This window comes from Lonchura striata, chromosome 1 (genome assembly GCF_046129695.1).
Source record: "Lonchura striata isolate bLonStr1 chromosome 1, bLonStr1.mat, whole genome shotgun sequence".
Lineage (NCBI taxonomy): Eukaryota > Metazoa > Chordata > Aves > Passeriformes > Estrildidae > Lonchura > Lonchura striata.
In genome coordinates this window covers 149,843,119-149,857,324 of record NC_134603.1, presented here as the reverse complement: position 1 = coordinate 149,857,324, position 14,206 = coordinate 149,843,119, and the positions used below count along the sequence as shown (strand labels likewise).

Below are 14,206 nucleotides of genomic sequence, written 5' to 3'. Positions count from 1 at the left end.
TAGTAGATTATTCTCTTTTTCTGTTGCTGAGTATTGCAATCTAGGGGCCAAATGGCTCTAGGCTATTAGAGTGCTAAGGCCAGAGAAGAAGCACAGTTTGCAGAACGAATTTCTGGCTCTTCACACCTTCATAGAGTCACCCTCATCTCATTGCTTTCCCTCTGACATCTTTAGCTGGGAAGGGGAAGCTCAGGCATTCACTGGGCAGTGCACACATGTTACTACAGACATGTGAAAGCACGACATGAGCTGCTGCTATTATAAAGGTAGAAAAGAGGAAGTTTTTTTTCTGACTCCAGCATTTATACTTTGTGGCAAGCACATTTCTCTCCCTCTCAGGGTTTTCAGAGAGGTGCACAGAGAGAAATGAAAGAGAAAACAATTTCTATTTCTGCTCCTTGATTTTCCTATGTGGAATGTATTTAGAGAATTGTTTACCTGGAGTGAGAACTTGATTGGATTCTGGTGAGGATTGTTTAACCCTGATGGCCAATCCAACCCACCTGGGGCTGGACTCTCGAGAGAGGGTCACAAGTTGTGTTAGAGTCAGAGAAAGTAGTATGTAGTTTTAATATCCTCCTTTTATAATATATTGATGTATTTTAGCATAGTTATAATAAAGAAATCATTCAGCCTTCTGAGTTAAGTCAGACATCGTCATTCCTTCCCATTGGGTTCACCTGCATTTACAATAATACTTTTCCAAAGGTGACAGTGGATTGGAGGAGGAATGTGCCACCTCTCCAATGACATTGGACAAACTACCAGTACATCAAATTTCTCCGCCTCTATGGAGGAATGCAAAACAATAGGTTGTTTACAGAAAGCTGTGTGAGAAAGTTCTCTACAAGAATGTAAACTCAGAAGGCTTTAGAAAATCTTAAGAATCAGGGCAACACACACACACTGCAGAAAGGTGTTCATGGGGTTGAAATCAATCTTCTTCTCAGCTTGGGCCAGCTCCTTGTTTCTCAGAGCACAGCCCTGGGCAGTGCAAGCTGTGGCTCATGGGTGGCATCCAGGCCAGCAGCAGCTCTGTTGGACAGCCCTGAGGAGAGGATATGGAAAGAGGGGGAGACTCTTCCCCTCTCCCTGCAGAGAATAATTCCCAGTGCTTACCTCTTTGCAGGTTGTGTTCAGTCCTGCACCAGGGCACTCTTACTCTTCCAGCTGATTGCAGCACTTTGACTTCAAGGTCAAGGTCCAGGTAATCATCATCTTTCCCAACAGTTCCAAAAATAAAGTTTTGGAACTTCTTGTGGGCAAGGAGGTCAGAGCTGAGACAAGCTAAGGCTTCAAGGCTTCAAAATCTTTGCTGCTCTGCTCTGGGATGGATGATAAGTCTTGCAATTGTCCGCTCTGTGCCAAGCCAAGGAGTCAAGTTAGTTTGGTTCAACTTAAATGATTTAATTTCTTTTTTTTTTTTTTCCATTCTTTATCCAAATTTCAAAATCACTTTATTTTGGGATATAAATTGCTGTTATATTCAAGTTGAAAGTGGCTGATTTATATCTTCTAGTCTTAAGCAATAAATCCTCCTCCACCAGTGTCTTTGAACAGGGAATTTTCTTTTAGACTAGCTGTTTTACCACCAGTAGTTTTAACTTGGATGGGTCAGCATTTTGCAGGAATATCATGAAATGGTTCCTGACCAGCTCTCTTGAGTACCTGATAAGAGTCAGAATAAAACTGGAATTGGACAAACTTTACAAATGAGATCTCATTTCAGTCACTATGCTTTCACATATAAAATGATTTCATACATTTCAAAAGAAACATCATTATCATAATTTATCATTTTTTTCACAATTTTATATCCTCACAAGCAAATATATTTTTTATTATTATTATAAAAAGGAGTTTCTACATAATAGGAGAATCCTAGATTATGTTTGACACAGGCTCTTTTTTTAGGATGCTGTGGCTTTTTTGAAACATTTTCTATTGTATTTTGGTATTGCATTGTGTCTTACTGACTACTCAATATATTTCCCACAGAGACCTGTTCTGTGTATTTCCTGTAGTGAGGACTATTCAAAGAGGCTGTAATCCCGTAACAGTTTATAGCAAAATCAATTTGATATGCCTTGAAAAATATTCGCTTGTATTACAGTCAAAGGAAATGTGTGTGCAGAGAGAATTTATGCTTGTAATGAATTTCTTGAAGCTGGAAATGCATTGTGCTTGTGTAATTGAGGGTCCTCTTATGTTTGACTTAATTTTTCCTTTTCTCAGCTCTTTTTAAGGAGAAACCCGTTTTATCACTGCAGTTAGTTAGGAAGGTTTTTAGGATTTTAAGCCTCTATTTCAGAAGAGGCTCTCCTGTTCAGGAGTATTTTGTGCTAATTTAGCTCCAAATGTTCTGAGTGCCTCCAAGGAGGTAATTAGGTGAATTATTGTCGCGTAGCTCTGGGTACCTGCTTGGCAGCATATCTTTGAGTTAATATTTAAGAACTACTGCAGCACCCTCAAGTGGTGATGCTGATCTGTGTTTAGAGTTGTTTTTTTTCCCCAATTGTTTATTTCTATTATGGATAATTTCAGTGTTTTGGGCTAGCCAGCTTAGGTATTGTCAGTCCCTGCAGTCCTTCCTGAAGTCAAGTACCCACTAAATACAATTAATCACACTGGAATCAGAACAGAAGTCTCAGGGAAGTTTTCCTTGGATTGTTAAATGATTTTATGGAGGGTATAAAGTGTTCTCTGTGTCTGCAGTAACTTTGGCTTTTGGCTAGAATAAATAACCCGAGAACCCTATAGAAAGAGAAACCAGCATGTTGGGGTTTTCTTTCAGACTGTGATGCAAACATGGAACAACTGTGGCACAAGAAACACAATTTCTTGAGCACACACACACTGACCTCAGTGACATCTGTAGCAATGACTTAGGAAGAATGAATGCTATTGCTTAAAGAATTTTTACTATCCTGATGGTTTAGTTCTTTTTTCATTAGCTGCCTATTTTAAACAAGCAGCTGGGCACCAGATTGGATTAAGAGCCCTGGTCTGGGGCCTTGCTGCTTCCAAAATTAACAAGTGCCACCTCTCCTGATGTTTCATCTCTTAATTCTGCTGAGCCTTCCCAGTATCAGGAGTCATTATCCTGTAAAACAAAAGGCCAAAGGATAAAAAGCCTGTGCACCTGCCTCCTGCCCCAGGACAGACCCACAGGAGCAAATCCCTCAGCTCCACTGGTCTCACCCCTAAAACACAGACAAGAAGTTTCATCTCAGAAATTTACTGTAAGTCTTAATGGGTGTTGTCTCCACTTTGAGGGCCTTAAGTGAAAACACATATCAAAATGCTTATTCCCTTTTCACTTATAACAATGTGTACTGGACACAGTGCACAGGGTGGGGAGAGTGGAAGTGCTCCCTCACCTGCAGAGCTGCTTTGTGCCCTGTGCTAATTGTGCTAATGCTGTGGGTTAGCAGAATGGCACAGCTGCTTCTTACCACTGCAAAACTTCTACCATGTCTGGTGTCTTTTCTGAATCAAATTCAGAGAACAGGCTTGAAAAACATGATAAAAAATGTGGGTTTATTTCTGGAGGTTAGAAGGCAGTCCAGGTACTTATTTATAAAATTGTATTGATCCAAATGAATTTTCTTTAGGTTATTATTAATATTTAATTTTTTTTTTCTTTTTTGTCCTCTCTCAGCTACTTGACATAGAAAATAGACATCACTAGAATTGTAAACTTTGTCCTCCTGCCTTTTTTTTACCTCTCTTTTGAAAAAAAGACTCATTTTAAATGTGCCATCTAGGTTGCCATCTATATAAGAGACTGCATTGTGTTCAGAAGAGAAGCGTGTCAGTAGAGGGCAGGGTCCAACAGCAGTGAGTTTCCAAAGGGATCTGATAAAGAAATTAAAACTATTTTCTAATATGAGCTATATAATAGACAAAAAACTGTGTGTGATGGAGCATATTTAATTTAAAGTCTGTGCTCTGATCTTAAAGGCCTGCTGTCAGCTTGGAAATCACAGTGTGATCATTTTTATTGTATTTTTTTTTCTATAGAAAAGAACTACTGGTAGCAAAAGAAGAGACAGATTACTTTGTAAACTTGCCTTAGGCTGCCTAAAATAAGCAGAAAGGTGCAGTCAGGCCTCTCCCACCATGGCTGCAGAACTAAGCTGGGATGTGCAGGCAGCCCACACTGCAGCTGACCCACAAACCTATTTTATGACATTTTGGGGCACGTGTGGGGCTTGCAAGGTGGCAGGGCAGGCAGCCTCTGCTGCCTTTTAAACTAGGTGCCCTGGCTAGAGAATTGCCTGTGGTGGAGAGGGGAGCTAAGCTCAGCACGAGAATCCCAGGCAAGGCTCAGTCCTGGTTGCAGGGAACCCCTCGTGCCTGGATCAGGAGCTCAGTGCACAGGAACATCACAAATAATAAAGTAGTGCTCCTCTCCAGCTCCCTGGGAAAAGCAGGCCAAAGATGAAATGATTACCTGTGGACCTATTTAGAAATAGGCCTCCATGAGTGTTCTGAAATCAACACTATTTCAGACTTAAGAGACTGGGAAATTGGTGTTCCAAACACCTTTATTTGCTTTTCCATAGGATCATGTAATCATAGTATTGTTTAGTTTGGAAAAGATCATCGATACCTGCTGCCAACCCACCATTAAACCATGTCACAAGTGCCACATCTACACAACTATTAAATCCCTTCAGGCAGTGACTCCACCATTGCCCTGGACAACCTGGTCTAGTGCTAGACCTCCCCTTCCAGGAGGAAATTTTTTGTAATATCCAGTCTAAATCTCTCCTGCTCAGCTTGAGACTGTTTCCTGTCATTCTGTTCCTTTGAAAAGAGACCAATCTCCACCTGGCTACCACCTGCTCCAAGGGAGCTGTAGAAAGCCATAAGATCTCCCCTGAGCCTCCTTTCCTCCAGGAAGAACACCTTCAGCTCCCTCAAACACTGCTTATCCTGAACCCTGATAAAAGCTAGTTTCCAAAACTTTCTTGCAAATTCCTTAACACAAGGAAAGCGCCGTGCGTTTCAAGATAAGACAGATGATTTTTGTAGGAAAATCCCAGGTCATTTAAATTCCTGCATGTTCTATTCTAGCCAAAACACAAACACACCCCATTTTGGGGTGACTGTCCTACTTTCTGGTTATGTCATCTCTGTTATCCAGCAAATGTTTCCACCTCTGACAAGTTGTTGCCTGCATTTGTCATAATGCGCCACAAATGTCAGTGCCACGTGTGCTTCATCTTCAGGGACCTCTATGTTTCTGGGTGACACAACTGGGCCATGCTCATTGGCTTTGAGGTGTCATCCACTTCCAAAAAATACCAAGCAGCATCAATAGAAGGACAGACACCTTTGAATGGGGGTACTCTTTTCTCCGTAAGGGAAATTTTCACTAAAATTATCATCCCCAGAATCAGCAGTGCATTCTGTTTTGCAAAGTCACTGGATAGGCAAAGACTTATTTAAATTGGTGAATAATGGCTAGAATAAACAATTTCTGCAGAAAAATGGTAAAATTCCCTTGGCCTCGTGAAGCTAAAGAATGTTACACTGTGGTTGTTTATATGAAACCATTGAAAATGTAGCATTGAGAAACAGTTTAGTGATTTAAGGACAATAAATTCCAGATAAATGGCGATGCTGGTTCCATCTGCCCATTGCTGATAAGATTCCTGGAGCCAGTGTATCAAGTGATGTTTCTTTAGAAGTTACTTTAAATCATGGTGGCCTCATTTTTTCTACAATTGAATTCAGTGTTGGTGCTTTTACAAAATGCAGCTCTGATTGTGCTGCTGAAGTTGTGTTGCAGAAACTATGATGGACTCAAGAGCTGGGTTTGGACCCTGTTGTGACATTTTTTGCTGTCTAGTTGCTGTTTGTCTGCTTTTGTGGAGAAGAACAGGATGATCTGAATGCTGCTGTGTTCTTGTATAATTTGGAGGGAATTAGATTATTTTTGCTCTGGAAAAAAGAAACCTTTTCCAGGGGTTTGAAATTATCAGTTGCATTCAGAATTTTCCAGGATTGCCTTTGTCACACTCTTATTCAGATCATGATGAAGCAGCTTGTATTTTCTCACTTAGTGGAGTCCTGAATTGCTTTTATCTGTGTGGTGAAATTATTGAACATCTCTAAAGTTAATTTTCATACTTTCTTCAGTTCACTTGACATGCTTTTATGATTCCTGGGCATATGCAAATAAATATACCTATAGATATATCTCTAAGTCAGGAGTGACTAGGTGTGTGCCTGGCTTGTTCACAAAGCATTGGCTTTATTTGTTTTGTAAAGCTATAACTTAACAAGTCAAAAAGATCTCTGTCATTTTAGCTAGAAACTAGAAATAAAATGCCCCTAAATTTAGGTACATGCAGTGAATACATCAAGATTCATGTGAATATCCACTGGAATTTTCCAAAGCAGCAGCTCATATTGTTTATACCATCAGTGATCTGATTTTGATAATTCCAGTACCTCGTGTTGCTGAATACCCTTGCAAAGCTTAGTGCCTCTGGCATATGTTGAAAGAGTGCAGTAAAATTGAAAGAAGCACATATGTTGGTGAGTTTTATATGAATACATGCTAAGACATGTTTAAAATTAAAACCTCTCATTGGCTGGCTTGTTTACTGACCTTAAACATCTTTGGTCATAAACTTTTTTTAAACTAGTAAAGATGTAATTTATTAATCTCCTATCAGTACTCAATTCTTGTCCTTGTGTCTTCCACCTTTTAAAAAATGAATGCACTGTTTGATAGCCATATATAATCCTGTATATTTGTTATTACATAATGGCACTTGACCAGAAACATTTACAAACTTTTAAAATAACTTCCATGAGCCTCAGCCTTTTTTGACTTTATGTTACTGCGACAGGTGAACTGGATGAACTGTGTAATTTGTATTTAGGAAACTATGAGCAAGCCTGTAAGCTTTTTTCCTCAATCAATTTATGAAGGCAAATAGGCAGGAAAGAACATGCACCAGCACTGACAGTGAAGAAGCACAAATATCTACCAATTTAGATTAGTCTCAAATCCAAAATGACATTATTTGCTTTGAGGTGATTTCAGGGGACTTCAGACAGCTAATCTAGAGCTGTGTCCTGTAAAATCCCTGCTCACAGCCCACTTAGCTCCACATGACTGGAGCTCATCAGATGCTTTTCTGTTCAGCCTGAAAACTTCCTGAAGTGTTCCCAGTGGCAGATCTGCACATTCAAAACTGCCCATGAGGACATCCCACAACAGCTCCTCACCTGTCTGTAATCCTGCTGGGAGGCAGAAACTGGGATGAATTGTAGCTACAGCCTTCAAGATTGCCTCATCTGGTCCTTATTCCTAGAGAATATCCAACATGCTGCCTCTCAGGGAGGGGTTTTACACACCTCCATGATTGCTCCTTTCTCTGTAAATGCTGCAAGAGAAGAACATTTGAATATGCTGAATCTGTGCCAAACTGGAGGAAGAGACATATGTCTGGCAGGGCCAGAAGGAGAGCAAAGGAGTGGGAGGATATTTGGTTAGCCTAAGGTAGCCTTTTTGAGATGTCCACTTCTCTAAATATACTTTTTTCCTTGCATATTCATATTTCTCTATAGGGTTTCCTTTCATCGTGGGGGTTCCAAAACCTAAAATTGTGTCATTATATCCCCTGAGTCTTTTAGTAAATCTAGGTTTTAGTTCTCTTCCAAGCAGTAAAAAATAACCTGTGAATTTAGTGACAGCTCATCTGAGGAGTCAGATCTGTTTAAAGAAAATCTTTTTATTAGGAAAAAAAAAAGGCTCCAAATTAAATTATTTTCTCTTGTCTGCTCCCTTTGAATCATGTGGCATGCATTTGAAATGCTAACTCATTAAATTCCTTCTGCTTCTTCAAGATTCTTCATGCACAAGTGCTTTTTGGGAAGTGGAAATTCAGAATTTCTCCAAGGTATTTTGCTTCTGCGTGCTGCCAATTTTACAGTGGTGAATTAGGCAGGAATTGCATCAGCTTCTCCCAACTTGGGCAATTAAGGATGTGCAGATGAGGCTCATGGAGCAGGAACCTTGTGCATCCCTTTCACATAGAGAGCTGAGTGCATCTCTTGCCTTGAGTCAGTGTGTCTGAGGTGACTCAGGGATGCTTTTGCAGGATGGTTGCATTTCTGATAGACCTGCAGCAGCCTACTCTGCCTTTCTGAAGGCAAACCTGTTCCATTTTCTTACCAAGAACCCCTTTGGGAGAACAGATTCATCAGGCAACCTGGTTGCTGTCATGGCATATCTGGCTTGAGCAGGAAGCCCTGGCAGGTTACAGAGCAGAGGAATGTGCATGGTGGAGCTCAGTAATGCTGGCCAAGTCTCACATGGATGCCAGCAGCTCGTGGCATCCAAAGAAAAATGTATTTATCTGTAATGCTTTGCTTCCTTTCTTCTCTTGAAGACACAGAATTGGGATCTCATCCTAACTTTTCTCAGATAAAGCTCCCAAAGACAGAATGTTAATTAAGACAAGAAAGATAGTCTGCAGTACAAATTTTATTGGTATGAATGTCAAATTCATACCAATAAACTGTAGTCAGTACCAGCTACAGGGCTAAGCCAAGACCCTGATGTGGTGTGCAGCTGTAAACACATGTACATCAGTATTTTCTTTCCCTTAGGCTTTGCATAATCTTTTTTAGCACTAGACTTGCACAACCATTGTTCCAGACTCCTCTCTTCTGTGTTGGTTTCTTTTTTATTCTGCCTTTCATCACCTCTGCTCCAACTGCAAAATCATAAAAAACCATATAGGAAAGACCTCCTTGGCCATGTGATCTGTAGTTTTGCCAGTTGGCAGGATTATGTCTTACAGCACATTTTCTAATGCCTCATACAGGCTATTTATAAGTGCCCTCAGCATTAGGACTTTCACCCATTTCCTTTGGAAACAGTCCTGCTCACACTAGCGGGAAGAACCTGCTGATATTCAGCTACATGCTCTTGATTTCATTTAATTAGGCCTTGGTGGGTACCAGGACTCTCTGTGGTTACAGTCACCTGTCTTACTGACCACTGGGAGAACATTCATCCACCAGCTGTTGGAATTGCCCTCTGCAGCAGCTGATCTCCCTGGTTTTCAAAATGCTCCCATTGAGTGGCTCCAATTAACCTTGCACCAGCCCAGCCTGGCTCCCTGCTCCCCAGGCACATTGGTGCTTTCCACCTCTGATAGCTTTGGTCCATTTCTTCTCTGCCTCTTTGACCTCACTTATCTTCATCTCCTTTTTCTCTCAGCCCTCCTGGTACTTCACTGTGTCCCTGCCTCTTCTATATACTTTTGATTTTTTTTCTTTTTGACTCTGGGCCCATCTCTTCTCCTGAAGAGCCTTTTCTTCCATTATGCTTTCTTTTTTCCCCAAAATCTTGTATCCTATAAGGTCACCATTGTCTATTATTACCAGTACTTGGCTATTAGTGTTTTCTATTCCCCACAAAAGCCTTCATCCCACCACTTGTGGAAGACTGAATTATTCTTGTGGTGCCCAGAAAACTACTTTTACCAAAGTTTCTCTTAGTCCAGCCTGGAGAGCTTCTTTGTTCACTTAGGGACTTTAGTTTGTTTTATTTTTGATCATTATGAGGCCTGCAAGATTATTTTTTTCTATATAATGTGTGATTTAGAGAGAAATATGCTTCTCTATGTCCTCACTCACTGTCCAATGCTGCATTTCTCTCCATCACTTGCTCTGAGGTGCTGCTGACACAAATAATGAGCTCAGCATTCTTGCCACAGTGCAGTGCTCCCCCCAGCACACCTGTTAGATCAAAATTAAAGATCAATTGTGTCCTCAGGGGCTGCTGAATTGGTGCATTTGGCACAGCAAAGGCAATTCCTGTTCTGGTTTGGTTGGGTTTTCAGTTGACACCAGGCAGCAGATGTATAGAAGGCATAAGCCTGGGGCTATTAGTGATTCATAAGCTGGATGATTTTAATTTGGCTGACCATGGTAATAGGAGTTAAAATATTTTATCTTTGTCTCTCTAGTGCCTAGACAGTTGCTATTATAAAAACCCCAGATATTTTATATTAATAAATACAATCATTTAAAGAGAAAATACTAACTTGTCCTTTTTGGGAGTGATATTAAATAAATAACCAGGAAATTCTAAAATTCCTTCACAAGTTCATTGGAAAATGAAAATATAATAGTTCAAATAATAAAAAAGTGTACTTGAACTATTGAGAAAAAAGATTTATTTAAAAAACCCACACTAATCAGCTGCTTAATAACTATCACCACTTGCAAACCAGAAACATGTTTAGCTCTGTCTGCAACAAACTCTATATTATTTAGATGGCAAGCTCATAAATTGCTTTGTCAGAAAGAAGAATGGAGCATGAATAAGAATGCATGAATTCCCTGACAGATAGAAGCTATATCTAAATAAAAAATATCCAGGAGTAACATTGCCGGATTGTTTCTTTGCCAGTGTTATTCTGAGCTGATTTGTCTGAAAACAAATATTTAATGTAAAGTTTTAAAGGCAGTAGGGCTTGGGTTTGACCTGATTTTGATTGTGTTACATTAATAGTGCTGAAATATGGGGACACTGTTTATTTATACAATATGGGGAGAAAAAAGTGTCATTTTTTTTTTCTGAACACTTTAAAAATGTCAGTAAAACATACTTTGGAGCTGCAGGGAAAATGTCTTAACTAACACACTTTATTTTGATGGAAATGTCACTAGTTGGGAATTAAACTTCCCTTCAAAACTTTGGATACTGAATTAAATATACAACTAAAAGATGCTTGAGGACTCTTTGTTTTGAAGTGCCTTGATTTTTATCTTGGGATTTCATTGCGGGGTTTATGGAAAGGATTTTTCTTACATGTAGGATGTGTGCTTAAAAAAAAAGACCCTTGTGTTTGTACTTTTGAAATATTTTGCCTCTTTACACATGTTTCATAATGCAGGTTGCTCATTTCTCCTCAAACTTTGCCACGGGCTGAGAAGGTCTTTTGCTGCAATGCAACCCCAGTCCTGATGTGGTGTTTGTTTGTTTTGGGCCATTTTGCTGCCACGTCTCGATGTCACAAGGTCACTCTGGCTGTAACAGGGTGACAGAAATGTGTCTTGCAAACATCCTTCACCCACCATGATACCCAGAACACGGCATTAAATTGTTTCTGCTGTCCCTGGTTTGTCATGGAGGGGAGAGCTGGAATCAGAAGTGCCTTTAAATAGCTGTAATTATTTATTTTTGGGTGAGTGAATCACAGCCCAAAGCTACGTGATCAGGATCTTTTGGTGGATGAGAACCATTTGGCTGTTTGTTTTTTACTGAGCTTTTCAAGGATTTGACGTTGCAATTCTATATTCCTTTAATATATTTTTTCCAGGAATTGTGTACACACATGCATGTCCAATGTATGTGTGCATGACTAAGCAAACTCAATTATGTGAAATCTTGGTTCTTAAGAATTAAAACCACAATGTATTTGGATCTGAATTGGTCCTTAGAGGCTCTTTTGGTTTTGAAGTGGGCTGTGATGCTGAATGTTTTCTTTTTTCTATACTTCCTTTGAAACTTTTTAATTCAGACACTTAATCTTTGTTGGTTTTTCCTGCCTAGTGGTTTCGTCTTGCCTTTTTGTGGCTTTCTTTGATTATTCCTTTGTGTCCTAGTTTTTCCTTAGAAGTTAAAAATGTATTATTTCTTTTAATTTTATTCTCTAGTTCCTGTTTTTTCAATACTAGTTGTCACCAATTCAAAATATCATAAGGCTGTGATTATTCCAAAAATCATGAATGCAGTTCAAGGTGGAATTTAGCTGAGCTATGTGTCCAGATTTTTGGTAGTGAGTTTGTGCCTGAAACAGAAGTTACAAGGGGTCCAAGTGGCTCCTGGAAAGTTACTTCTGTTGTGACTTAGAAGCCAGACCTTTGCTTCAGAGCATTGTGTGCTCAACTTGTTTTTTAATTAAATGTCAGGATCTCAGCTGTGAAGATCAAAATGATTCCTTCTTTCAAGTTCTATCAGGAAGGGGATAGAGCGTTTGTTTTTGTTTTCTCTCTTGATGAGATAAGGTCCCCTTTTCATCTAAATGTTAAGACTTTTCATGCCTGACTTTGAAGACACAAATAAAAAGGAGTGGATGAAACCATTCAGACACAAAGAGATTTTTGATCAGGCAGCTATTGAAATCATGGAGGGGGAAATCGTTGCACTCTAGAATATTGTATACATGATCTACTGAAGTGGGGTTTTTTTTAAGACTGATGAAATTACATATATCAGAGATGGTATTATCTTAACAGCTAAAACTTTAAGCAAGAACAGTGTTTTGAAGCAGAATTTTAGCCCATAAAATCCACTAGTTAAATTATACTGAAGTTTGTGAGCTCTTCAGCAGCAAGTCTCTCAACGGGAACGGGCAAACACCACTTTATGCTTTGTGTGCTATGATCACAATATCTCTGGTAAATTCAGAGGTCAAAAGGGAGGATTTTGGAGAGCAGGAGAAGGGACAGCAACTCTGCCGCTTTCCTTTAAACCCAAGCATCCGTTGCTATGGAAACCCGCTGTCTGGCGCTGGAGCAGCAGGAATTGTCCCCCTGTGTCCCGAGCAGCCGCGCTGGGCCGGCGGGCAGGACCCGCGGGCAGCTCCCGGCCCGAGCCGTGCCCGGAGCTCCCGCCCGGCCCGGGAGCGGCGCCCGCGGCTCCGAGCGAAGGCGCTGCCCGGGCATCCCGCCGTGTCCCGCCCCCGATCTCAGCCCGACCCCAAACCCAGCCCCGCATCCATCCCCGGCGCCGGGGTCGCCGTTGTTTATCCCCGGCCGGAGCCGCCGGGAGCAGCTTTGGGCGGATTTCCGCTGAGGGGCGCTGAAGCACGTTTTAATGCAGCAAAAATGAATTAATACAAAAATAGTAAGAGACGCGATTTACCGGATTATTTTAAAAAGCGACGACAACGACCACCTCCAAAAAAAACACGCAACCCCCCTCTTCTCCCTCCTCTCCCCGGCCGTGGGGAAGGAGGACGGGCGGAGGGACGGGGACCGGGCAGTGCCCGCTTGCCGGGCTGAGCCGTGCCCGCTGGGGCAGGGCAGGGCAGTGGGGAGGCTTCGCCCTCCTTCTTCTCCCCTTCCTCGGGGCCGAGCCACTCCGCGCTCAGCAGCATCCCCGAGCCCCTCCAGCTCCCGGTCCCGCCTCCCAGCCTCGCCTTCCCCCTCCCCACCTCTTTTTTCTCTCTCTCTGCTGGCGATCAGGTGTCTGTTGCCTTTTTATTTTTTTTTTTTTTCCTTTTTTTGAGTTGTTTCCCCGGGAAAAAAAAAAGGCAGGGGAAAAAACCCCAGAAGGTACCGAAAAGGAGATGATCGTAGAAGAGCCCTCCTTCCCAAGAAGAGCAACGTGCTTTGAATGAGGCTTCCCAGCCTCTTCCACTCCGTCTCACACACTCTGTCACTCTGCTTGTGCACACTGTTGGTATGCGACCTCGGAGGCGACTGCTCCGCCACCTCTGCCTGGGGAGCCACTGACAGCCAGCGATTGAGCCAGCCCCCCTTCCTTTTTTTTTTTTTTTTTCCTGCTTTTGCAAACACACACGCACACCCCCAAAGCACATTTAATGCTGATCCACTCAGGCGCCATTATCGGGGGTACGTCTTCGTGGAGTGTTTTGGTTATTGTTTTTTCTCTTCTGTTTTTTTTTCCTTCCCAACACTGGATGGTGCAGCATTCCCGGGGCCTGTGGTGTTACGGCTCGATTGCGTTTTATTATTTATTTGTCTATCTTCTCTCTTCTTCCTCTCATCACTCCCCCGTCTCTGCTCTCTTGGACCCCCCGGCTTCTCTCCGGGTGCCGGTGCAGAGGACCGGGGAGCAGGATCCCTCGCTCTCCCTCCCGCTGATGTGGGACTGATCCTCACCCGCGTGTAGCATGCTGTAGCCAAAAAAGAAGAGAGGAGGGGAAGAAAAAAAAAACAAAAAGAAACGGCTCTCTTGCCCTCCCTCTCCCTCGTTTCCCGCGGATTGACTTCATGGCTTCACTGTACCAGCGGTTCAGCGGGAAGATCAACACCTCCCGCTCGTTCCCCGTTCCCCCCGAAGCGAGTCACCTCCTGGGCGCCCAGAGCAGCGAGGAGGACGGCGCTGCCGGCAAGACCCCGCGTCCATTGCAACAGGAAGGCAGCCGGCCCCGCTTCCAGTACCAGCAGCGAAGTGACTGCGAGGAGGAGGATG

At 42.0% G+C, this 14,206-nt stretch overlaps 1 protein-coding gene and 1 long non-coding RNA gene across 4 annotated transcripts in view; one reads left to right on the top strand and one right to left on the bottom strand.

The window, feature by feature from the left end:
- The window catches only part of DPP6 (dipeptidyl peptidase like 6), a 546,530-nt gene that overhangs the window by 128,251 nt on the left and 404,073 nt on the right, over window positions 1–14,206 (top strand). The window contains exon 1 of one of the 3 annotated variants that reach the window (XM_021543891.3): window positions 13,900–14,205. The exons of the other annotated variants lie outside the window; for them this stretch is intronic. Coding sequence (XP_021399566.1) covers window positions 14,005–14,205 — 201 coding nt within the window. The 5' untranslated portion in view covers window positions 13,900–14,004. Of the gene's footprint in view, window positions 1–13,899; window position 14,206 lie in introns of those variants that run through there. 3 annotated transcript variants of the gene reach the window in all.
- LOC110477797 (uncharacterized) lies at window positions 13,721–14,182 on the bottom strand. The gene is made up of 2 exons (XR_002466644.3): window positions 14,083–14,182; window positions 13,721–13,907 (listed from the first exon to the last, which is right to left on the bottom strand). It is a non-coding gene; the product is annotated as an uncharacterized LOC110477797 (long non-coding RNA).